This window comes from Callospermophilus lateralis, chromosome 3 (genome assembly GCF_048772815.1).
Source record: "Callospermophilus lateralis isolate mCalLat2 chromosome 3, mCalLat2.hap1, whole genome shotgun sequence".
Taxonomy (NCBI): Eukaryota; Metazoa; Chordata; class Mammalia; order Rodentia; family Sciuridae; genus Callospermophilus; species Callospermophilus lateralis.
In genome coordinates this window covers 109282563-109309271 of record NC_135307.1, presented here as the reverse complement: position 1 = coordinate 109309271, position 26709 = coordinate 109282563, and the positions used below count along the sequence as shown (strand labels likewise).

At 37.1% G+C, this 26709-nt stretch overlaps 2 protein-coding genes across 5 annotated transcripts in view; one reads left to right on the top strand and one right to left on the bottom strand.

Moving 5' to 3' along the window:
* The window catches only part of Ints14 (integrator complex subunit 14), a 36126-nt gene extending 26348 nt beyond the window's left edge, over positions 1–9778 (top strand). For all 4 annotated transcript variants that reach the window (XM_076848639.2, XM_076848642.2, XM_076848640.2 and 1 more), the window contains 3 exons: positions 3426–3544; positions 7039–7104; positions 8976–9778. In XM_076848639.2, coding sequence (XP_076704754.2) covers positions 3426–3544; positions 7039–7104; positions 8976–9227 — 437 coding nt within the window. In that variant the 3' untranslated portion in view covers positions 9228–9778. The remainder of the gene's footprint in view (positions 1–3425; positions 3545–7038; positions 7105–8975) is intronic.
* Positions 9779–11193: 1415 nt separating this feature from the next.
* Positions 11194–26709, bottom strand: part of Hacd3 (3-hydroxyacyl-CoA dehydratase 3) — a 33477-nt gene continuing 17961 nt past the window's right edge. The window contains exons 6-11 of the mRNA XM_076850965.2: positions 24767–24877; positions 19242–19369; positions 16197–16309; positions 14726–14832; positions 14045–14176; positions 11194–11766 (exon numbers count right to left, since the gene is read on the bottom strand). Coding sequence (XP_076707080.1) covers positions 11690–11766; positions 14045–14176; positions 14726–14832; positions 16197–16309; positions 19242–19369; positions 24767–24877 — 668 coding nt within the window. The 3' untranslated portion in view covers positions 11194–11689. The remainder of the gene's footprint in view (positions 11767–14044; positions 14177–14725; positions 14833–16196; positions 16310–19241; positions 19370–24766; positions 24878–26709) is intronic.

The window sequence follows — 26709 nt, the reverse complement described above, 5'->3', positions numbered from 1 at the left end:
GATGTCCTGGGATTCTGAAATACCCCTGTGATGGCTGAATCTTCCCTATTATAAAAAAAGAAAAATCTAAACGCCTAAGGCTAGCCTCACCACTGTAGCCTGCCAGACACCCCCGTTGGTCACCACTGCCTTCAGGGCCCAGCCGTGGTCCCAGCACCTGGGTCAGTGCACACAGAGCTCCACTGCTCAGGGATGCTCAGTCAGAGGCGCCAGATGCGGTCAACGGGCCCCCTGTTGCACTGTCACGCTCTGCACTGGCTGAATCCTTAGCAGGGACACACACGGGACTCTGATCTCAAGGAGTAGGACAGACAGAACATTTTTTGATACCAGGGATTAAACCTAGAAGTCCCCAACCACTGAGCTACGTCTCAGCCCTTTTAATTTTTTATTTTGAGACAAGGTCTCACAAAGTTGCTTAGAGCCTCACTAAGTTGCTGAGACTGGCTTTGAACTTGCCATCCTCCTGTCTCAGCCTCCTGAGCTGCTGGGATTGCAGGCATTCGCCACCATATCTGGCTCTCTCTTGATGTTTATTTACACTACTAAATAATGTAAGTATATAACTAGTTCTTGATCTTTTATATATATATATATATATATATATATATATATATATATATTTTAGATGTTATTTTTTACTTTTTAAAGACTTGTTGCCTATATGTTGTCCTGAGCCTTCCCTTCACATCTCTCCATGAATCTCCTTGCATGACTCCTACTGAGAAAGGGGTGCATGGGAAATAAATGTTTTTTGAGATCTTCTATTTTGGAAATGACTCCTTTATTCCATCCTTTACACTTCATTGATTGGTTGAATGAGTTTTAAGATGGAAAATGTTTTCTCTCTGTTGTGAAGCATCACTCTGTTGCCTTTTCTAGCTTCCAGTGTTACTAAGAGGCTAGTACCATGCTGACTCCCAGGCCTTTGACCTTGAGCTGTATCTTGTCTGTACTCCTTGAAGATCTTCTTTGTATCTCTGATATTTTGAATTTTTAGAATGATTTTCATAGTTGTTGGTGTCTGCATTCATTTTGCTATGTGAGCACAATGAACCTTTTATGTCTGGCACTTCATGTTCTTCAGTAAAGAGCACACAAATTATCTGTTTGATTTTCCTTTCTTTATATTCTCTGTTCTCTCTTTCAGGAGCATATTATTTGTGGCGGGGGTGGGGGTGTATAATTTTGTCTTTTCCTACCCATTTTTCTCTGCCTTCTGTGAGGTATCTTCATCTTCACCATGCATTTGCTTTTTTATTTCTATCTTATTTCTAAGAGTCTCTTATTCATTTTTCACAAATATAGTATTTCCTGTCTGCTAATGCAGTTACCATATATAGGCTCCAAACAAAATTCAGGATAGGCTACGACTAGATCCTCATATATTTGATACTAATTACTGAATGCTATAGAATAATAGGATCTAAAAAAAACACTTTCTGCCAGAAAAACCTGGGACAGCTTCATGGAGGGAGTAGGCTAAGATCTGGACCTGGAATATAGATAGGTAAGTGGACAAGTAAGGAATAGCAGTGTTGAGTGTGGGAAAAGTGTCAACCTTGGAACCAAGGCCGCTGAGTCACTATCAAACCTGTGTTAGTTCAGCCTCTCTGAACTAACATCTTTAAAGGAACTAATAAACAAAGAGAGAAATGAATTACAGGAGATGGGGTAGAGAGAGAAGATGAAAGGGGAGGGGAGGGGGGATAGTAGAGGATAGGAAAGGTACTAGAATACAACAGTTACTAATATGGCATTATGTAAAAATGTGGATGTGTAACCGATGTGATTCTGCAATCTGTATTTGGGGTAAAAATGGGAGTTCATAACCCACTTGAATCTAATGTATGAAATATGGTATGTCAAGAGCTTTGTAATGTTTTAAACAACCAATAAAAAAAAAAGTGTTCTTCAAAATAAATAAATAAATAAATAAATAAAGGAACTAATAATGTCTACCTTCTAGGACTGCTGCATGAATATAAGCTGTATATGTAAAATATCTGGTATATGGCTGGAATTTAATAAAGATTCTTTATTTTGTATGTTCCTTGCACCAGAAAACTATATTCTCTAGGTACAATTCCTAGAACACTGTTTGCTGTATACTGGGATCTTACTATAGATAATGAATGAATGAGTGAATAAATGAACGAATGTGAATGGGAGCATATTCCGGACAAGAGAAATAACAGAAATAATGGCAGGGAAATTGGAGATAAATATGCCTTGTAGGACAGTACCCATAGGATCTCAACTTTACCAAAAATGGTTTATATATTGATAAGTATTAATGGAAATATGTTGGAGTGTTTGGACAATATTTTTGGAGAAGTAGGAAGGGTTAACAAGCAATTTGAGGCCAGTATTAAGGTGTTCTGATTAGTGACCAAATCAGGGTTAGAGAATATCTGGCTCAGAGAAATGGGTCTTATTCCTGTTTTCAAAATGAATATTTGGGCAAAGGACTTAAGCTCCTGAATTGCTAAGAATGATTCCTACTCTGTCCCAGACTGTAGTAATAATAAGGAACAGTTAAGTTTAAGTGTACTTTGCAGATTTGTGATAGAATGTCCTTGAATTGAGAAGCAGGTGCAAAAGATAAAAATTCTGCTTATCTGCATAGCTGTAAAACCACCATGGCTTTAAATCTTTGAGTGCTCTTCACTAGTAAAAGTGTTTCTTCCCTTGTTCTTTTCCTTAATTTGTCTGTGTATAATTTCCCTTTTTAATTATTTTTGATGCGTAGACCTAGACTATCTAATCCAGTAGCAACTAGCCACATGAGGCTCTTTAAATTTAATTAAAATTAAATAAGCTTTAACTAGGCACTTTGGCGCATGCCTGTAATCCCAGCTACTTCGGAGGCTGAGGCAGGAAGATCATAAGTTTGAGACTAGCCTGGGTAATTTAGCAAGACCCTGTCTCAAGATAAAAAAAAGCGGGGGGGGCGCTGGGGATGTAGCTGAGTAGTAGAATGCCCTTGGGTTCAACCCAAGTACTATGAAAAAAAATAAATAAATAAAATAAAATTCAGTTCCGTATGTTATAGAATGCTTAGTAGCTCGTGGCTACAATTTTAGACGGCACAGGCACAGTTCCTTTCCAATATCACAGGAGAGTGCTGGGCTAGAATGTAGAGCGCTGTAGTGTGCATACACAGGCCGCCTTAATTTATGAAGCAGATAAACATGTTTTTTTAAAGACATTAAGCTTGTTTTTCACTTTCATAGGCCTCCATTGGTTGTTTGGTCTCCTACATCAGTGGCTTCCTTCTAAGAACAGGTTCTCCATCCTGACTGAAATTAATGGAAGTAATAGGATATAGCAGATTGAGTTATTCAAAGAGCTGCTAGCCTAATTGGAAATGTAATTGATTGTGTTTTGCCAGATGTCATTTCAAGAATGTCTTTTTCTTTAAGATGCTAAAGAAAACCCTTATGGTGAGGATGACAATAAGAGCCCATTCCCCCTGCAGCCCAAAAACAAACGCAGTTATGCCCAGAACGTGACTGTTTGGATCAAACCCAGCGGCCTTCAGGTACCGTTACCATTTACTTTGCTTTTCACTGTGGACAGGAGGAGGTGTTTGGGCAGCAGGCAGGCAGACATTTGATTTGATTTTCATTTCCTTTGATACTTTATAATTCATTTACTTCTAATGTTATTATTTCCAAAAAGGATTGAGATGGCCTACAGTAAAACATGGATATAGCAAAATCATTTTTTACAAATTTAGAGCAATAAGAAACCTAGAGGAAGATCAGAACGAATTGTGCCTGGAACCCCAAGGCAAAATGTTAATTGTATTTGAGCAGTTTAGCTTTGAGCTTCCTTCTAACCAGCGTCAAAAAAGAAATGTGGGTTTTATGGTTTTCTTTGTCTGATTAAAAAAAAAGAAGCGTGTCAGTTCTTCCAAAGAGACATATTTTCCTGGCATTGGATATTAATGTAAAATTTTTCACATAGTGAGGCATTGAATAATATAACCAGTGTTGTCTTTAACAATAGCTTTGAAACAAAAAATTAGCATCTTTATGGCTATTACTTTCACTCCTACAATAGAATCCAAGCCAAGACATTACATTGTAGTTCCACAAAAATACTTCCATAGGAAGCTAAGATAAACAGGTTCTTCTTTGAGCATCTCTTTACATTTCTTCCTCTGATGAGTTGAGTCTAAGCCAAGAGAAGAGGCAGTCAGGCCTCCCGACAACAAGCATAGCTCCCCTTGACTGCAGAGTCTCTTTGAGCCTCTTTTCCATGACAGCTGAATCATGTTCTCCCTGGGCTAAGATTCAGGGGCCTCTTCTCTTAATTGGAAAATAAGTCTGCCTCCTCCTTCCATCCCTGACCTTAGCGCTTCCTTGTCAGAGGATCAGAGAAACCATTTTTACCACCAGTTATAGCTGAATTTTATACATACATATATGTGTGTGTGTGTGTGTGTGTGTGTGTGTGTGTGTGTGTGTGTGAATAAATGGACACAATACCTTTATTTTATTTATTTATGTGTAGTACTGAGGACTGAACCCAGTACCTCATAGGTGACCGGCAAGTACTCTACCACTGAGTCACAACCCCAGCTGAATTTTTATAAATTATTTAAATTTTGTTTTGGTACTTGGTTTATTATTATCATTTTTTTGTTGTAGATGGCCACAATATATTTATTTATTATGTGGTGCTGAGGATCAAGCCCAGTGCCTCACACACACAGGGCAGGCGCTCTACCACTGAGCCACAACCCCAACTGGTTTATTTTATTTTATTTTTTTAAATATCTTTTTAGTTGTTGATAGACCTTTATTTATTTGTATGTGGTACTGAGAATCAAACCCAGTGCCTCACAGGTGCCAGGTAAGTGCGCTACTGCTGAGCCCCAGACCCAGCCTGGTTTATTTTTTATTATAGTAAAATATACACAATGTAAAATATTCCACTTCAACCCGAAAGTGTACAGTTTCGTAACATTTAGTGTATTCACAATGTTGTGCAACCCTCACCACTTGTAGTTCCTGAACTTTTTAATCATTCCAAAAGGAAACCCTATAGCAAGTCACTCTACATTGATTCCCAGACCATGCAGCCGCTAATCTGCTTTTTGTCTCTATGGATTTGACTATTCTAGATATTTCTTAGAAATGGAATAATACAGGCTAAGGGTGTAGCTTAGGGGTAGAGCACTTGCCTAGCATGAGTGGGTTTGATTCCTCTGCACTGTATAAATAAAGGAAGGGAGGGAACAATACAATTTGTGATCTTTTGTATTTGGCTTCTTTCACTGGCAGTAATGTTTTCAGGATTCATATATATTGTAGCATGTGTCAGTATTTTTTTTTCTTTCTATGGTTGAAAAGATATTCCATTGCATAACTATGCCACATTTTTTCATCCATTCAGTTGGTGGGTATGGGAGTTGTTTCTACCTTTAGGCTATTAGGAATAATGCTTTTATTTTCAAGTACAAGTTTTTGTTTGAACACCTGTTTTCAGTACTTTAGGTATAAGCTTAGGAATCAGAGTGCTGGGTCATATGGAATTCTAGGTTGAGTGTAGTGAGAAGCTGCCAGACTTTCACAGTAATCACACAATTTACATTCTTAACATCAATGTTATAAGTGTTTCAGTTTTTCCACATGCTCATCGATATTTTTTTATTTTCCATTTTTTCCTTTTCCTTTTTGATAGCCGTCCTATGAAGTGTTATATATCATTGTGTTTTTAATTTTATTTTCCTAATGTAAGATATTGTGTATCTTTTCATGTGCTTATTGGTTATTTATGTATCTTCTTTAAAGAATTATCTGCTCAAGTCGTTTGTCCATTTTTTAATTAAGTTTTTTTTTTTCCTTTTTGGTACTAAAGATTGAACCCAGAGGCACTTTACCAATGAGCTACATCCCCAAACACCTTTTTAAATTTTTAGACAGGGTATCACTAAGTTTTTGAGGCTAGCCTCAAACTTGTGATCCTCCCACCTCAGCCTCCTGAGTTGCTGGGTTTATAGGCATGCACCACCCCATCTGGCTGGCTTATCTTTTTGTTGAGTTTATGTATTCTGAATAATAAATCCTTAGCAACTAAATAGGTTACAAATATTTTCTCCCATTCTGTAGATTGTCTTTCATACTCTTGATAGTGTCCTTTGATGCACTAAAGTAAATTTGTTTTGATTAAATCAAATTTCTCCACTTTTTTGCTTTTGTTACTTAATTGTGCTTTTTGTTGTCATAACTAAGAGATCATTGCCAAATCTAAGGCTATGAAAATTTGCCTATGGGGGCTGGGGTTGTGGCTCAGCGGTAGAGCGATCGCCTCGCACATGTGAGACCCTAGGTTGGATCCTCAGCACCATATAAGAATAAATAAGTGAAATAAAGGTATTGTGTCCAATTATAACCAAAAAATAAATATTTTAAAAAATTTACCTATGTCTCCTTCCAAAATCTTTTATCGTTTTAGCTCTTATATTTAGGTCTCTGATCAATTTTGAGTCAATTTTTTTTTTTTTTTAAAGAGAGAGAGAAAGAGAATTTTAATATTTATTTTTTAGTTTTCGGCGGACACAACATCTTTGTTTGCATGTGGTGCTGAGGATCAAACCCGGGCCAGGCGAGCGCGCTACCACTTGAGCCACATCCCCAGCCCCTTGAGTCAATTTTTTTATATGTGGTATGAGTTAACAGTCCAACTGGATAGCATGTGGCTATCCAGTTGTTCCAATACCAGTTATTGAAGATTCTTCCACCATTAAATGATCCTGGCATCCTATAAAAAAGCAGCTAGTTGTGGGTACATGGTTGTACTGGATATTTTTCTGTGGGACAGATTGATTTCTTTTACAATCAAATCTTTTGAAGGAGAAAGGTGCTTTACTAAAGTTGAACCAAAATACTGACATTAAACAGAAGGAATCTTTGACACTGTAACTGTTATCCTGTTCATTTCTTGAAACATTTAGAGCCATATTTTTGTATTCTTTCCATTTTTACCAGAGAATTCTAACATTGAAATTCTTTTTACCTTTAATAGACAGATGTACAGAAGATTTTAAGAAATGCAAGGAAACTACCTGAAAAAACACAGACATTCTATAAGGTGAGATGACCAGAATTACATTAGAAGAGGATGTGCCTGGGGATGTGCCCAAGAGAAATGGTTCACGTAGCAAGAGTCTGAGGTAGGGGCCTAGGAATGGAGCTCAGTGGTAGAGCACTTGCCTCACATGTGCAAGGGCACTAAGTTTGATTCCTAGTACCACCTCCCCCATCCCACCCCCAAAATAAAAGACTGCTGGGTAGCAGCATGAATATGGGCAACGATTAGAAATGAATTACTTGTGCCTGTTTTCTCATCATTAGTCAGCAGAAGTGATGGGTCTGCTCTTGCCTTACAATCAAAGAATTGGGAGTGTTTAGATGGTCCAGCTCTACACAGGCTCTGTTCAGGAGGGTTTCTCCAGGCCAGTGCTGCTGTGAATGGCTGAGGGAGGCAGCTAAAAGGACCTGCACCCTCACGATCACTCCTGTGTAGTCCAACCTAAGCAGTGTATGTGACTTCCTGGGATGTGAAATTGCCCAGAACATTCTTACCACACTAGAGAAACTGCTTCCAGAAATGACTTTTTAAATCACACACTTATGAATTGCAAAGTGGTTGTTCCTCATCGAGCCTAGCTAGTCTAGAACCAGTGGTTGAGACTAAAGTTACAAGGGAGGGGGTAGAGTCAGGAGCTTACTCCATTTCTCCTGTCCATCCTGTGTTCGACTGAAATTGGATTAAGTGCAGCGTCAGATGTGTCCTACCTTGCTAATCTTAAAATATGGCACACACAGCCACCCTCAGGCTAGCATCTCTTCTGGAGAATGTACCATTTTGTCTGATGTTATGTCATTACCTTTATTCACTGTTGTCTTCAAACCTAATATGTAGCAAGCTGGTGAAATCAAGTAAAATTTGCAGCTTTAATCAGAGTTCAACCAGAGAGCTTCCTAGCCACCTCATTCCCTCCCCACTTGAAGCCCATAATCCCCCCTCAGCTGTTTTCTGTTAAACATGGTACACTTGTTAGTAGAGAGGTGGTCAGAGAGCCTGTTCCTTTTCTGGGTTCATGTAACTAACCCTACAAGAGAGCTAGAAGCCTCTGGCTTCTGTGCCTGCAATGGACAAGGAAGGGGTTATCCTTACTTTGAAAACAAAACCTCTGAGACCCAAAGGGGCTACATGGCTTGCCCAGATCACACTAAGTGGTTGATGGGACACTTCCTTCATATTTCTCTGCTTCCATCTACTACCCACCTTTTTTTTTTAAGGAGGGACAGTCTTTCTGGCTGATTGCTCTAAACATGTTCTCTATCATTCTCTTGAATCCACGGCAGAGGAACCAGAAGGTTAAGAGCTTTCCGAGATTTGAAGCCTTTTTTCATACCCACATAACAGAGGAAAGGTGACCCTCATAATTATTTGTAGATAGATTAGGTATGCAAAGTGGTCGCCTCCATGTTTAACATAACTGCTTACTTAACTATGATGAGGATGACGACCTGTGTTTGTCACCTCAGTCTTCTTATCTAGCTGCTGGTCACCTATAGAGGAACCGTTTGCCAGTTACATCATCACTCTCATTACTGCCTTCTCTGTATAAAAATTTGTCCTAGGGGCTGGGGATGTGGCTCAAGCGGTAGCGGGCTCGCCTGGCATGCGTGCGGCCCGGGTTCAATCCTCAGCACCACATACAAACAAAGATGTTGTATCCGCCAATAACTAAAAAATAAATATTAAAATTCTCTCTCTCTCCTCTCTTACTCTCCTCTCTCACTCTCTCTTTAAAAAAAAAAAAAAAAAATTTGTCCTCACATAAAAATGGTCCCTAAGAGTTGAGGGTCGAGGAAAATTTGTTCTAAGCCAGGTACTCAGAAGGTATGTGACAAGAGCACATTTCAGGAACATTGGTGTTTATTCTTGTTCAGGAGCTGAACCGTTTACGAAAAGCTGCCCTGGCCTTTGGTTTCCTGGACCTGCTCAAAGGGGTGGCTGACATGCTGGAAAGGGAGTGCACGCTGCTGCCCGACACTGCTCACCCTGATGCCGCATTCCAGCTGACCCATGCTGCCCAGCAGCTCCAGCTGGCCAGCACTGGCACCTCGGAGTATGCCGCTTATGATCAAAACATCACACCTTTGCATACAGACTTCTCCGGGAGCAGTACTGAAAGAATGTGAAACTGGCTTTTGGAGCCTTTTTTTTTTTTTTTTCATTTTAACTGAAAATGATTTAGAGCAAAAACTTTTCCAGTATGTTCACCTGGAACAACTACCCATAAACTTTCCTGAGGCTGGCTCAGAACACCACTTACTGGCTTAAATGACTTCGATAGTCTAAGAAGGGTCTGAGGGTGGTTAGCTGGTGCTTCCTGGACCAAGACGGCTGTTGCTCCCTGAGGGGCACATCTCTTGAGAAGCTTGAAGGACTATGAGCATGGAGCTACCCCGCCTTCCTCAGGAAACTTGACTGGCAAGGGTGCAATTCTCTGGCTTCCTGAAGCATCGTCTCCAGGTTTATCTCAACCATTAGGATATTTTCAAGCTTCTGTCTTTGGGATGAGCAACCCAGACTGCCTGGGATTTATTGAGTTCAAACCCAACTCCACTGTGTTCCAGAACTTTCCTTAGAACTTGGTAAAACATGGTGGTAACCCTTAGGTGCTTTTGGTATATCTTGAGATACTAACTTTTAAACAGCAATCACATGTGTAAAATGATTCCTGTCTCTTCAAGCTTTTTTTTTTTTTAATAAAAATAAAATATTTGATTTTCTATAAAATAGTTTTACTGAGAAACTAATGGTCCTTTGCTTTTTCATCTGTCTTATCACTTGAATATAGTTCAGCTTCCTAAGGGGCACAAATTCATAAACGTGACAATTCCTTGTGATCTGTACTGACTTCATTATGTCTGTCTGGCATACTTGGTTGCCTAAGGTCGTGACAAACCACTATTTCAGGGTCAGGCTCCTAACCCACCAGCTAGTTTCATGAACTTAGGCAAGTCCTGCAATTTCTGGAGGTTTCATTTACATCAGTAACACTTTTCCAGCTGTTCTGGAAGAATGCCCTCAGGCTTCAACCAAGCCATTATCTTTGGTTTAGCATGCTGAACTACTGTATGATATTTTGCCTGAACAAAAGACTTGAACAGTTTGAAAACCATTAGACACAAGACTAGGATTTTGATTGTAAATGTTTTTAATAGAAATACACAATCTTTCGTTTTCTCAGACAGCATTAAGGGTTCCTATCACTAAGAATACAGGATTTTGCCACAAGAATGCAGCATAATCTACTGCAAAGCTGATCTGCCCATTTACACAGTTGAAGGAATATCAGAAGTCAATACAAACAAGTGTTGACAGAAGTTACAGACATGCAAAATACCCTTCAGTGCAATGAGTTTTTTAAAAATCAGCCCGCTTATGGTAATCAGATGCTTTAGGTCAACTCAAGTTTCCACCTTGGGCTCAGTGAAATAGCATAACTAATCCAGTCTCCCTTCCCCCAAGAACAACGGGAGTGGCAGAACACGAAGCGCTACCGTGCTTAAATTGTTTTAGACAAACTTCTAACACTTATTTACTTGGTTTATGTGGAATGTGTTAGAGGAAACCGATGTTTTTTTACAATGGCCAACCATTCTAAACTTTTTTCAATTTCCCTTTCCCTTTTGGTGGGTTTCCTACAGGAATCCTTATTAAAGGATCAGCTGGTTATTCCCCAGCTAAAGTTCCGACCCTCTGTTTTCAGTGTCCTACTGCAGACAGGTAAAAAAGGCAATCTTAACAACAGCAGAAAAAAGGTGTTTGTGAGGTTCAAAAATGTATAGCCTCATCCCTCCCTCAGAGAAACACAACTAAATGGACTCAGGCAGTACAGGGGAACAAAGGCTGACTTATGTTTGCAGTTCAAAAGTTGGGTTTGGCCTACTTTAATGTTTCAGTTTGCCAAAGACTATATTGCCAGCAACTGTATCACTGGCCCACATATTTGTGTTCCCTTCTGACCCCTGAAGCCATTGAGTTTAGAACATTTATAATGTCCCTCTTTAGTGTTGAAAACATTTCTGATTTACCTAGAAATAAATAAATAATCATGGGTGTTCCAAGGTCCCTGACTGTTTCTCCCAAATCACTCTGCCCCTTCAGTGCCCACACAGGTAAGCACTATAGTAATAGATGATGCTAGGCCAAAAGATGTCAGATGTAAAATGTGCTCCAGCCCCATCTGACTCAGAAATGTTTTATCAATGACCAAGACTAATGGACTTTCAAAAAAGTCAATGCCACCCACTATGCAAGTAACCCCTTGGGTACCTTATAGGTATAGAGCACTGAAACAATATCTCTGGCATGTAAGAACCTGACGATATGAAGTGGGGGTAGGGCTGAGCCTTTTGTGTCATTACTGAATACACAAGAATGAACCTGTTGTCAGATACCAGGAATCCACGTCATGCAAGTATTACATGAAGATAATATAGTAAATTCAGGAATGTTACTGGGGAAAGAAAGATGGCCTCACTGAGAATTTTTTAACTTTAAAAAGAAAATGTTTACATCAGTACAAGAAGGTAAAACTGTAAGAATCATAGATTAGGCTCAAACTGGCAAGAAACCATCTAAATCTCTCTTTTTAGTGGATCTTTTTCTTTTTTTGTCCATAGCGCCGCCTGCGCTGTTTATAAAGGTGACGAAAATTTATATATAATCCTGAAAAAGAAAAAAGAAATGAGAATGTTCATCTATTATAACCAGAAACTCTTGGGGTGAGCACACTATATATTCTTTTTTTGTTGTTGTTCTTTCATTTCTTTTGTTTTTGGTGGAACTGGGGATTGATCTAAGGGGAGCTTTACCACTGAGCTAAGTTCCCAGTCTTTATTTTTAATTTTGAGACATGGTGTCTCTAAGTTGCTAAGGCTGGCCTTGGACTCTCAAGCCCCCGGCTCAGTCTTCTGAGACTGGGATTACAGACATGTACCACTACACAACTGTCTGTTCTTCATATTCTACAGCACTAAGTTTATTGAGGCTGTTCAGGAAGTACAATTTAGAACCATCAGTAACAATGCACAACTCTTCCCCAGGGGTTTAAAACTTTAATCTCTTCCCACATTTTATTAAGAAAATTTCAAGCAAACAAAATCTTTGTAGAGTGAACAACATCTGCACTTAACTTTTTACTTTATCACGTACATTCCTACTCATCCGACCATCTATCTTCACGTACATTCCCACTCATCTGACCATCTATCTCATTTTTGAGGCATTTCAATGCTAGATGTAGACAACACACTACCCATAAACGGTTCTTAAAGTATAGTTCAATATTTCTTTTCTTTTTTGATACTGGGGATTGAACCCAGGAATGCTACTGGTCCAACACTTTTTATTTTGAGACAGGGTCTCACGAAGTTGCTGAGCCTGGCTTTCAACTTATGATCCTCGTGCCTCAATCTCCCGAGATTATAGGCGTGAGCCACTGCAACCAACCAATATTTATTTTTTATTCCCTTTTGCATACAATGAAATGCACAAACCAGAAGTATAGAAATAACCTGTTTTAAAATTCAAGACAACCTCAAGAACATGTTTTAAGCAATAGTCTGAAGAAATATGAGACAAGCTAGGCGTGGTGGCACACATCTGTAGTCCCAGCTGCTCAAGAGGCTGAGATAGGAGAATCACTTGAGCCCACAAGTTTGAGACCAACTTAAAAAACAGCAAAACCATCTCAAAAAAAATAAATACAATGCCATACAATGAAACTGTGGAAATGCTTTTCTAGGAAGCACAATTCCATGAATTGGGAAATAGAATTAAGAGTCAGAAATTTTAATCCCACTTAATCACTGAGTGGATCCCATAGCTTAGTCTCACCTTAGTTTCCTCATTCATACAAATAGGGTTAAAAATGCTTTATTTTAAAGAAAAAGGTATGGGGGTGGTCCACAAAAATCAAAAGAAGATCAGTATAACATACACATGCTAAGCACGCTCTACCAGTGAGCTAGTTACAACCCCAGGAAGGCTTTTAAATTTCTCATGTTTGTAATAATCTAGATGTACTTTCTTTCCCCTTTAGTTCTTAGTTTTTATGAATTAAGGCAGGAATTTGTAATTTTATATACAGGTAAACTAGTAAGCAAGCAGGTTGTGTGTGGTGGGGGGGGAGGGGGGGAGGGGAGGGTGTTCCTACTGTGAGCTAGAGGCTCTGTAACAGCCCTCTGGTGGCAGGAAGCCTTCGCTGCCTTTTTCCTTCCCTCCTGCCAACTGCGCTACTGCTTCTGAGAGAAGCTGGGGAGGCTGGATGAGGAATGTGCTACTGAAACTAGGAAAGTATAAAGATCTGTTTCCTACGGCATTTTATTATATTTATTTACTTTTAAATTTTTTGATTATGAGATGTGGTCTTGCTAGAAGTTCAAGGCTTCTGGGTTAAAGCAATCCTCTTGCATCATCCTCCTGTGCAATTAGGACCAAGGGGTCACACCACCACCCAGCTCCTACTCTTTTTTTTTTTTTCTTTTTTTTTTTAGTTGTAGGAGCCGGCGTTGTGGCTCAGTGGTAGAGCGCTTGCCTAGCATGTGTGAGGCAGTGGGTTCAATCCCTGGCACCACATAAAAATAAATAAATGAAATAAAGGTATTTGTCAATCTACAACTTAAAAAAAAAAAGGAAATTCAAATACTCAGAGACTTGGGAAGAAATATTTCCTGGTGGGTGTGTTTTTGTTTCTTAGTTTGTTCTGTCTGTGGTGCTAGGGATCAAACCCAGAGCCTTATACACGCAAAGCACCTGCTCTATCACTGGGATACCCACCCGAAGTCCCTTAATGGGTCTGTTTTTGCAAAATAAATCTCTTAACTCTATTGCTACTCTCTCAAAAATAGAATTCAAATAAGGATTCTTTTTAAACTCTGAATCATTTCACTCTACCCTCTAAAAAGTAACAGGAAAAGGTCTGTATTACAGAGCCAATACTTACCTAAAAATAACATTATAAGATAAATCTGAAGAAAAAAGGAAAATCTAACTTTGATTTTCACAGGATATGGCAATGTAAAACTGAATCTTCCTGTTTCATTGAATATTGGAATGGACTGGATCACTGAAACCGCTGAAAACAGAAACAAGAGCTTGTTAGAAGCAAATGACATCCAGTACAGGGCATCTCGTTACAGATCCCTCTAGCCTTAGCCCTCACAGTTTCATTCTGAGTTGTTGGAAATGCTCCCCACTCCCGCTGTTCAGAAAGCACTTGCTGCTCTCCTCCTGGACCCCAGTTTTCCTGAAATAAGCCTCCAAGCCATTAATAGAAAGATGAATGAGAACAGTCATGGCCCTGGGCCTCTATTTCCCAGCATATGAAATGGAGAAAAACCCCTACCTGACACTCACTAGGGGTTGATCAAAATAAAATGAAGTCATTAATAAGAACCTGTTAAAGGAAATTTAAAATATCATATAAATATGAAGCATGCAGCACATGGTTAGCTAGCTTCCAAACCGGAAGACTATGGCAGGAAGTCACAAGAACAAAAATCACTGTAAAGTCCAACATCTCATTTATCAGATTAAGGCTGGCAGAGGTAGGAAGAAAGGACTGATCTCTTAATCACGGAATCCCCTTGGAGCTAAGCTATGAGATCTAGTGTTCCTGAAATACCTTCTGCCAAACATCCCAGAGGGTATATGGGAATCCACACAGTGTAGCGAAGCCATGTGAGCACCTTCCAATCCATGTCAATGCAGGAAAGCATATAGAAGGGGTATCTATTGAAAATAAGGAATGCTAGTGTTAAAAGTCACTTCAGACAATGAATGTAACCCTAGAATATAAGAATCAGTTCTCAATTAACCACATATGGTTTCTTCAGAACAGAATTAGGATCCTGGGCTATTTATCCACAAATTCCCATCAAGCTACTTTCTAAATCTTCAAAGGATAGTGCTGGGAGCCATCAGCCAAGTAGGTATGACAATTTCCTTGCCAGCGTACCCCCATGTTTCTTTAGTGGAAGGACTCGTGGAAATAGGACATTTTGCAGCGACATTGCATGTAAGGTGACCTTGCTCAAGGACCAGGGCGGATCCGTGTTTAGGGTGTTCCCGGTTTAGGATAATCCGAGTTTAGGGCGTTCCCAGTTTAGAATAGGGCATATCCTGCTGCCTGAGTTCCCCTTGAGTTCTCACGGGATTCAGAATATATTTGGGAGACAGAAGCCCAGTGGGGGTGGATTTGGGCAGAAAACGTGGATTTCCCCAGAGCGTGTTTGTAGACGGCCGGTGTGAGATTGGGAATAAAGAATTGCTGTTTGAATCTACAAAGCTGTGAGTGGCTCGTGATTTGTGCCCAGCCAGACTGCGGCAGGATAGGAACCCTTTTTGTTCAGCATATGCACTAGATACTTAGAATCTTTTTGGCTTTATTCCTAGTTCTGATCTATGTTCCCAGTAGGTAAAGATGTCAGACTCTTCATCTCCAGATAAGTAAACTGGTACCAAAATTAAAGCATACAAAAGGCCTTTAATCTAGAACCAGACATATTCTATTTTTTTAAAATATATTTATTTTTTACTTGTAGGTGGATACAATATCTTTTTTTAATATATATTTTTTTTTAGTTGTAGATAGACACAATATCTTTATTTTATTTTTATGTGGTGCTGAGGATCTAACCCAGGGCTTCGCACGTGCTAGGTGAGCGATCTACCACAACCCCAGCCCCAGTATCTTTATTTCATATTTATGTGGCGCTGAGATTTGAATCCAGTGCCTCATGTGTGCTAGACAAGTACTCTACCACTGAGCCACAACCCCATCCCCCAGACATGTTCTATTTTAAAAGAGATATTACAAAAAAAGAATTTGTTTCTTCCCAAACTGTAAAAGTTAAGGATCTATAATCTGTTTTGCCTTTGCACTAAGCATATCAGAGGGTACGAACAGAAGACAACCTATGTGGATGCCACCTGTTCTCTCAATTATTAACTTTGTCAAAACACCACCAGTTAAAATCCCTCTGTATGTATAAGTCTCAACCAAATAAGACTCTGGCTAAGAACAGCTTTCTCAGGAGAGAGCTGCTGCAGAGATGGAGAAAGAAGCACTCAAACATACTGGCATTTCTACTCACCTGAAAATTTCAACTGCGCTCCACATATAAAACACAAAGAACACCACAGCTTTATTTTGCATCTCTTCCATGGTGCCAAAGATGATAAACAAAATGAAATTTCTTCCAAGAAGCTATTAAAAAGACCCAAAGAGAAACGTTTTTATATTAAAAAATATATATACATGTGCCATATAAACGTATTATCTGAAACCTATGAATATAGGTTTATATACTTCATATAGATTTATATACTTCATATAAATATGAAGTAAATGGAGAAGACTGAGCTCAAGTAGTTTAACCCATTTTGTCCCATCATCCTATAGTGGAACACCTGTACAAACTTAAGTACAGTATATAACACATAATACAATTATATAACATGTAATGTAATTATACATTATTCAACATAATTATAGTGTGATATAGTAATTATAATATTAATAATTGACTAATATATATAAGCTCTAAATTATTATTTGCAACATATTTTAATGCACCTGTTAATTTTGTTGAAATATGTATAGAACTTGGGACTTAATGGGTTAATTCTCCTCCAATTTTGGAATAAGTACTCAAACCAGTCTTTCTGGATAGGTACTTTTGTATGTGTGTAAATATATTGTAAATAGTACTTTAAAATACATATGCATAGGGGCTGGGGTCGTGGCTCAGTGGTAGAGCGCTTGCCTAGCATGCAAGAGGCACTGGGTCTGATCCTCAGCACTACATAAATGTAAAATAAAGATATTGTGTCCACCTAAAACTAAAAAATATTTTTAAAAAAAGCACATGTATTCAAATACAATTTGAAGCAAACTGTCTATGAGCGTTTGTGCCCGTGTAACTCAAGTTAAGGAACAGAGTGTTACCATCATGTCACCCCATAAGTAATGACTATCCAGAATTAATCATTCCACTTATTTACTTCATAGTTTACTGCTTGTTACTATAAGTATTTCTATGCAACATAGTATTTCATCCAGTTTTTAAACAATTTGAAATCATGCTAAACATATTATCTGAAACTTGCTTCTTACTCAGTGCTATGGTCTAGAAATCCATCTACTTTAATGCATGTAGCCACAGCCCACTTGTTTTCACCACTATAAGGCACACCACAGGCACCACACTACATGGTATCAACTACTAAATCCTCATAATATCTTGATTTCTTCTTATGGTGAGTTCCCCAACTTGGGTTCGTTCTTAAAAGAATTTTCCTGGCCTATTAGGCATGGTGGAGGCAGGAGGATCACACGTTTGAGGGTCAGCCTGGTCAATTTATCAAGATTCTGTCTCAAATTTTTTAAAATAAAATAAAAGGTAAGGGATGGGGCTGGGGTTGTAGCTCAGTGGCAGAGCGCTTGCCTAGCATGTGTGAGGCACTAGGTTTGAGTCTCAGCACCACATATAAATAAACAAAATAAAGATACATCAACACTAAAAAAAAAAAAAAAAAAAAAGGTATGGGATATAGCTCAGTGGTAGAGAGCTTGTCTAGCAAACACAAGGCCCTGGGGTTCAACCTCTAGTACTTCAAAAATAATACCTATTATTATATTCCTGGCCTTTTGCTTGACCCTCAAACCCCTTTATTTATAGAGAGGGTATCACTGTGTTGCCCAGGCTGGCTCCAAACTCCTGGCCTCCTAAGTAGCTAGGGCTTACAGGCATGCTATTGGTTACCATCTTAACCAGTTTTAAGGTTATTAGGTCAGCGGTATCAAATACATTCACAATGTTTTACAACCATCACCACCATTAATCTCAGTAACTTTTCTAATCTTGCAAATGGAAACACTGGCCCATTAAACAATGACTTTTCATTTCCAGCAACCCCTGGCAATCACCATTGTAACTTTCTGTCTCTTAAGATTCTGACTATTCTAAATGCCTCATGTGAGTAGAATCAAATAGTACTAGCTTATTTTACTTAATATAATTTCCTCAATCCATCCATGTTGTAGTGTATGTCAGAATTTTCTTCATTACTACTGCATAATATACTACATTTTGGGTCATTTCTACTTTTACCTATTGTGAATAATGCTACTATCCTCTTTGTTTTTTCACAAAATTTTAGAATTTTCTTATCACATTCCAAAACTTTTTATATTGTGATTTGAATTACATTTAATCTATAAGTAAATGTGAACTAACATCATTATAATGTTGAGTCTTACATTCAAGAATGTTGTCTATATGCATTTGTGTTCTCTATTCCTTCCTGTATCTCAAATAGTTCACTAATTCTCTCCTCAGTTCCATCTAATATACTATAAAAACTATCATTAAATTTTGAAATTTTGGCATTTGTGGTGGCACACGCCAGTAATCCCAGCAACTCGAGAGGCTGAGGCAGGAGGATCACATATTCAAGGCCAACTTCAGCAAATTAGCAAGGCCCTCAGCAACTTAGTGAGACCCTGTCCCAAAATAAAAATAAAATGGGCTGCCAATGTAGCCCAGTGGTAACATACCCCTGGGTTCAATCCCCAGTACCCCCAAAAATTTAAAATTAAAAAAAAATTAAATTTTGGGGCTGGGGAAATAGTTCAGTGGTAAAGCATTTGCCTAGTATGTGTGAGACCCTGGGTTTGATCCCTGATACCTCCAAAATACTTTTTTAATTTGGTTACTATATTTTTCATTAGTAAAAGTTCTATTTGCCTCCTTTCAGATCTGTTTATATTCTTTAGTTTCTTGTTTCATGTTCAAATAGTCAAGTTCTCATTAAATGATTATTTTCTATTTTGCATCTGACAATTCTAATATCTGAAGTTCTAACAAGCCTATTCCTATAGTCTGTTGTTTTTGCTGGTTCTTGCTCACAATGCCTTATATCTTTGCTTCTATGATCTTTCGGAAGTTAGGGAACATTTTGAATAAAATTTCTAACTTGAAGATTTTTGAAACACCAAGGAGGTATGAATTCATATCATAAATCCATCTAGAGGACTCACAGTCATAAATTCATTAAAAAAGTATCTCCCCCACCTCCAGCAGAACCAACATTTTAAGAATTTTTTTTTTTTTTTTTAATAGACTACAGTTCTATACCTGGATAAGAGAAGGCATCACTGGTGAGCTAGTGACTCCAATTGCTGCGTTGATAGTTTCCACAACTGCCAGCATCTGGCAGAAATACATCATGTCAGCCACGGTGTGGAATGTGTCATAAAAGGACTCTAAGAACACAAATACATATCAGCAGTAAATGAACTGGTAAATTCCAACAGAATTATTTCTCAAACATACATCCACTCAGATTCAAGTTTCTAACCTAACTGTACTGAAAGGGAATATGCAGAATAAATTCCACTGATTACCAGAAAGTTAACATATAAACTCTGTTTGTCTTTCTTATTTTTAAAAGACAAGGGAGGTTGGGGGAGTACAACTATGCCTCATTCAGTTACTACAGACCAAAAATTCTGTGTACTAAGCAAAGTGGTTATTCTTTTCAGATTATCTTATCTAATTTGAAATTCAACTATGTCATATATATTGGATGAAATCTAAATCTTTTAAAATATTGAAAACTGATCATAAATAAATAAATGCAAAGGGGTAAAAGAATAAGAACATATTTCAAAAACCTTAATCATATTTATATCTTCAGATCTATTAATTCTTATTTTGAGAATCTATCCTAACTAAAAAAATTTTAATGATGAAACAACAAGCCTTACTAACAAAGTTGTTCTTTGAAATATTTCTAAGTACATTAATTTAGAAACAGTCTAAACATCCAAGAGTATGGTAAGTTTGAGTAAACTACTGTAATTCAAAATGACAGTTATTGATCATATGAGGTCAGCAAATGTGGTATCAATTCCAATCAAGTGGTCCATAAAATAATATCCTTTCTCTTCATCCCAGCATTCTCGTGACACCCTTTATTTCTACATTCTTCTTTGCAACATTCCTCAATCAGAGCATAACTGACAGTCCCTTGTCCTGCACACTACAGGAAGTTTAAGATCCCTAAATCTACTGAATACAAGAAATGCCTATAAGTCATTTTTTATGGGTATATATATATGATGTTTTATTTATTTTTATTTATATATGACAGCAGAATGCATTACAATTCTTATTACACATATAGAGTGCAATTTTTCATGTCTCTGGTTGTATACAAAGTATATTCACACCAATTTGTGTCTTCATCCCATACTTTGGATAATAATGACCATCACATTCCACCATCATTAATAACCCCATCCCCACTCCCTTCCTTATCTAGAGTTCATCTGTTCCTCCCATGCTCCCCCTCCCTACCTGACTATGAATCAGCCTCTTTATATCAGAGAAAACATTCAGCATTTGGTTTTTGGTATTGGCTAACTTCACTTTGGTATTCACTTAACTTCACTTTCTAACTCTATCCATTTCCCTGCAAATGCCATAATTTTATTCTCTTTTATTGCTGAGTAATATTCTATTGTGTATATATGCCACATTTTTTATCCATTCATCTACTGAAGGGCATCTAGGTTGGTTCCACAGTGTAGTATTGTGAATTGTGCTGCTATAAACATTGATGGGCTATGTCCCTGTAGTATGCTGTTTTTAAGTCCTTTAGGTATAAACCAAGGAGTCGGGTAACTGGGTTAAATGGTGGATCCACTTCCAGTTTTCCAAGAAATCTTCATACTGCTTTCTATGTTGGCTGCCGACAAATCATTTTGACAACCAACAAACATCCCCAAAATGGTTATCCCCAAATGCCCCCAAAGAAGGCAAATCTGCTCCAAATAAAAAATCACTGGTAAAGGGAATTATTATCCACATATTAGTAATTTAAATCCTCAGAGTTAAGAGGTTCTATAGAAAAGTAAAAATTACATCTGAAAAATTATCGCTAATGTACCCACAATTTATAAAATTAGCTTCCATTTAAACATCTGTTCCCATTGAAGAACAAGCCTATTTATCATCTTCAAGCCTTGGTCCATCATTCTTGCCCACTGTCAGCAAAATTCAACAACATGAATAATAACCTCAAAAGAAATGACAAATCTCTTAGGAAGGTGCATGGTATTCCTGAGGTCAGTTATGGCAATGACAGAAAATTGCTCTAACTGCAGATAAAGATAATGATGAATGAGGCAGACTTAAGCCTATTGTCAACAAAGATGGTCCCATAGGAGCCTTACAAGAGAACACTTTAAATAACAGATGATGAATAGAAGAGGCCCTCGCAAAAAATGAAGAAACTCACTGATATTTTTGCAAAAAATTTATTCAATTTACAATCCTACCACAAGTCAATATGAAAGGAAGAAAGGTATATAGTGCTGTTTGACTAGTTCTTTTAAGAAATCAATGCAAAATTATGTTAAATTTTGTGATATATAAGGTAAATATTTTAGTTGTCTAATTTTTAAAATACTTTTCGTTGTCAATAGACATTTATTTTATTTATTTATATGTGGTGCTAAGAATCGAACCCAGTGCCTCACACATGCAAGCACTCTACCACTGAGACACAACCCCAGCCCTCATTTGTGTAATTTTAAATGTGACTTTTCAAGATAAAAATCTTAAGCAAATCTTTTTGTTAATATTTATAATGAAACGTTGGTATCCATTTTAAGAGATTAACTATAAGTAGCATTTTTCCTGGATCAATTATCTTTGAAAACCAGGTTTTCCATACTTCAAAATAGAAACTTGTGACCTAAATTTGGCATATGGTAAATAAAAATTAGATGTTATTGCTGTCTGCCTCTGATTTTTATGGGAAATGTATCCTTGGTTCAATTCAAGAATATAAATCCAGTTTATCTCTAAAATAATAGTTATTAAGAATATTAAGGGTGGAACTGGAGTTGTAGCTCAGCAGTAGAGCACTTACCTCATACGTATGAGGCACTGTGTTCGATTCCCAGCACCACATATAAATGAGCAAATAAAATAAAAGGTCCATCAACAACTAAAAAAAAAAAATATTAAAAAACAAAAAAAAAGAAGGGTGGGGTGTGGCTCAGTGGCAGAGCGCTTGCCTCGTACATATGAGGCACTGGGTTCTATCCTTAGCCCCCACATAAAATGAATAAATAAAGGTATTGTGTCCATCTACAACTAAAAATTTTTTAAAATTTTTAGAAAAGACTAAAAGGAAATATATGAAAACCTTAATAGTAACGAGACAAAATGTTTATTCACCTTCACACCCCATGCCATCATCTCCCAAACTTTCTTAAATCAGCACATTATTTCTATGAGAAAAAAGTTTTCAAAGTACTGAATGGTACTGATATACTAATGAAAAACAGGTGTAAATAGCAGAAGTATAAAATAGTATACTCTTTCTGGAAGAAATTTGACAAACTGCATCAAAATCCTTAAAAATAGGATTTTTAAAAATCCTTAAATCCTTAAAAATTATGCTTTAATCTTGCAATTCCACTTCAGGAATTTTTTCTAAGAAATTTAGTAATAAGTACAATACTTTGGCTATAAGGAAGGGAAAACTACTCATAATGATAAAAGTTAGGAATATCTAAATGTCTTTTTATTAATATTTATTTTTTAGGTGTAGATGGACACAACACATGCCTTTATTTTTATGTGGTGCTGAGGATCGAACCTGGGTCCCACCTGTGCTAGGCGAGCGCTCTACCACTAAGCCACAATCCCAGCCCCCTAAATGTCTTATAATTCATTAAAGTACCCTATGGTAATCCATAATGTATACAGTCTTTTAAGGTAACACTGCAAAAGTATCTTTGCTGAAATGGAAAGCTGTTTATGATATTCTATTTGGTGAAAAACAAAGGCTGCATTACAGTATATATGCTACAGACCCAAGTATTTTTAAATTTATGGATTTGGAAAGATAAACACCAAGGTACCAAGAATCTGTTGTTCTCACAGGTGAGACTCTAGTATAGTATTTTGTGTTAATCTTTTGTGATTTTCCTGTAACTAATACTTTATAATCAAAAAACAAAAATTATTTAATATAAAGTGTTCCTTAATAGACAGCTTGACAAGCCCAGGAGTTTGCTTCTGTTTCCCACTTAGTCTAAGAAATTAACAAATACATGTTTACATGACAAGTTGGGTGGGAGCTGTCATTCACCAAAACCCTTTATTCAAAAGGAGAAAACTGCAGTGAGCAAACTATGACCCTGAGTGCCAGGCCTAGGTTGTTGAGGATTGGTAAGGAAGAATTAAACTAACAGCTCTGTCCATTCCACTAGGTGATAAAGAGGCTCAGAGCCAAAATAGAAATTACCAGTCTAGGCAGCTTACATTAAATACATGACCTAGATAACTTAGCAACTTTTGTTTTGTTTTTTGAGACAGGGTCTCTCTCTGCTGCCCAGGCTGGTCTTGAATGCATGGGCTCAAGTGATCCTGCCCCTTCAACCTTCTGGAGTAGTGGGGACTAGAGGTGTTCACCACCATGCCAGCTACTCAGCAGCTTTTGGACTTGGATGGTTTAACGGCCAGGAGGTTAAGAACTTATGTACTGAATGTCCCTATTTTCATCCCATGGGATTGTGATAAACTCATACATGACAAAAAGACCTTCACTAGCCTTGTATTGTGCTATACAGAATTCCAAAGGCTTGAAAAACAACATGCATTTCTTCTTCTCATAAGGGACTCCAGAGCTCACAATAACTCACCTTCTATGAACCTCAGATGGAAAATTTAGTAGGATTGAAGAGTAAGAATCTATTTAAACAGTATTTATATTTTCCATTATACTTATATCCTTCCCCATACTTACTTTATAAAATAAAAAAAAAATTTTCCAAATTTTAAAATTATCTACATTCAAATTATTTGAAAATGTGTATTCCTTCCAATCTTTTTGCATATGCTGGTTTGTTTTCTCCCTCTTTACATGAGTATGATCAAACTTGAGAACCAACTTATATTTAAAATTTTTATCCTGTAAAAATTTTATTATATGGGCTGGGGATGTGGCTCAAGCGGTAGCTCGCCTGGCATGCGCAGGGCACTGGGTTCGATCCTCAGCACCACATAAAAATAAAATAAAGATGTTGTGTCCACCAAAAACTAAAAAATAAATATTAAAAAACTCTCTTTAAAAAAAATTTTTATTACAAATGCTTTTATATTCTTATTATAAATGCTTATAATATTATAAATGTTATTATAATATTATTATAATGTTATTGTAAATTCTATTATAAATGCTTTATATCTGGTTCAAAACATTCCACTAAGTGAATATTCCAAAGCAATCTCTCACTGATAGACATTTGGTTAGTTTTTAATTTGTCACTAAAATAAATAATGCCATGATATTTAGGTTTTGAAAATCTTTTTCTGTAGTTTTAATTATTTCTTTAGAATATATCTATGGAAGTAAAATTTCTAGGCCTGTTTCACTTGGTAAATGGAAAGAAAATCAATTCAGTTGGCCTTTTTCAAAAGAACATGGGAAACAGGAGCTATGAAAGAAAAAATGAAATGTAGGAAATACTACCAAATATGGGGGGTTACTACTAATTTTAAAAACAGAGACTGTCACCTTTGCTGAGTAGTGGGCCAAACTACTGAGGAAAGAAAAACTAGCGCTGAAATGTCATACTTGCCTTTTCCCAAGATAAAGAAGCGCACAGTCAGATTGACAAAGATCCAGGAGAATCCTAAGAACTGCACAAGATTATACATAAATAAGTATCCTTTCTTCAAGCTTGTAAGAGCTAAAACAAAGCAAAACAGTAAGCTGTTAAACACAGTAGTCACAGCAGGAAGGGCAGGTATGGGGCATATCTGGATGAATGCAGCCCTTTTTCCTACCTGAGTGCCCCTAAGCTCCCAAACCCAATTCCTGGTCCAGGTCTTCCTACTCCCATAAAGAAGCAGATAAGGAAAAATAAGGAACACTGCACTCCAAGGCATGCTTTCAGCAGTCTTTTCTCTCATAACCTTGAGAGATAAGTATTCAGACTCAACAAAGCCAAGAAAAAAACACTTATCCCAAGAATGACTGACCATTTTAGTTCACATTAAAGAAGAGAATCAAAGTTCTCAGCTTCCACTCTAGTTATCTTAATGTAATATATATTTCTTCTTTTATGGAATTTTTTTATGATCATACAGGTCAAACTAGCTCAATGAAGTAGAACTAGTAAATAAAAAATAAACTCTGATATCTGATCATATATTCATTTAACCAATAATTTACTGAACACCTACAATGAGATATTATGAGGGCACTACTATGATACAAAGATAGTAATACTGCCCTCCAAGAGCTTACAATCTAAAAACCAAAATACACGATAGAAAGTGGCAAGTAAGGGCTGGGACTGTAGCCTGGTACAGCACTTGCCTGGCACATGTGAGGCATTGGGTTCAATCCTCAGCACCATATAAAAACAAATAAATAAACGCATTGTGAAAAAAAATTTTAAAAAATAAAGAAAGTGACAAGTAATTCTTGTGAAAATTTCAGGGTAAAAGAAAATGACATTAGACTGGGCAAGGAGGCACTAGGCAAGTCTATGTGGATAAACTGGTATCTGATCTGGGCCTTGATGGATGGGCAAGAGGAGGACATAACCAAAAGGAGGACATTTCAAAATCACAGGCAGAAAAATAAGGAATTAATTTTGTCTGCAGCATAAGGTTCATGAAGGTTCAGCTAATTACAGAGTTAAGAAAGAAATAAGGAGCTTATAGGCAAGGTTGAGCCAGAGGGTATAAAGGAAAGGATAGTTCTCAAGAGAAGAGCTGAGTGTTCAGATTTTATTGCTGGCTACAGATATTCTGTATACACACTTGGTTAATGCTCAAATAATTATAATTTAATAGTATTTAATAAATAATTTAATAGTGTGGTCAATAAAGACAGCATTACCCTAAGGTACCAAAAAAAATTTAAAAAGTTGAGACTTCTGGCACATTTAACTAATTGATTTTTTTTCTTCAAAACTATAATTTATTATACTTCTCCATCATGAAGAACTCCTTTCTTTAAAAAACTTTATGAACTTTAAAACAAAACAAAACAAAACAAAAAACAGTTAAAGCTTTAACATCCTGAAAATTCACATAAGAATTTTTATGGGCTGGGGATATAACTCAGTGGTAAAAGTCTTGCCAAACATGCATGGGGCCCTGGGTTTAACCCTGTCACCACAAAAAAAAAAAAAAAAAAAAAAAAACTGTGTGTATGTGTGTGTGTATGTATGTGTGTATATATATATAGATATATATATATATATAGATATAGATAGATATATATACACACACACACATATATATAAAGTTTATCCCTCTAAAACATCAAAAAATTCAATCTCGAGTTTGCCTTTTTATATTGTTTCTTTTTGTCTCCACTAACTGTCTCCTTTCTTCTGCTTTTCTAAAGAACTAAATTAGTGACTATTCAAATCTTATTTCAATCTCTTTTCCAAAAGAAATTTACTGAGAACCCCAAAATATAAAATGCTGAATTCCCCTGGGTACCACAGAACAAAATTTAAAAACCACTGCTCTAAAACGTTCCCTTTCTTATTTATGGCTGAAA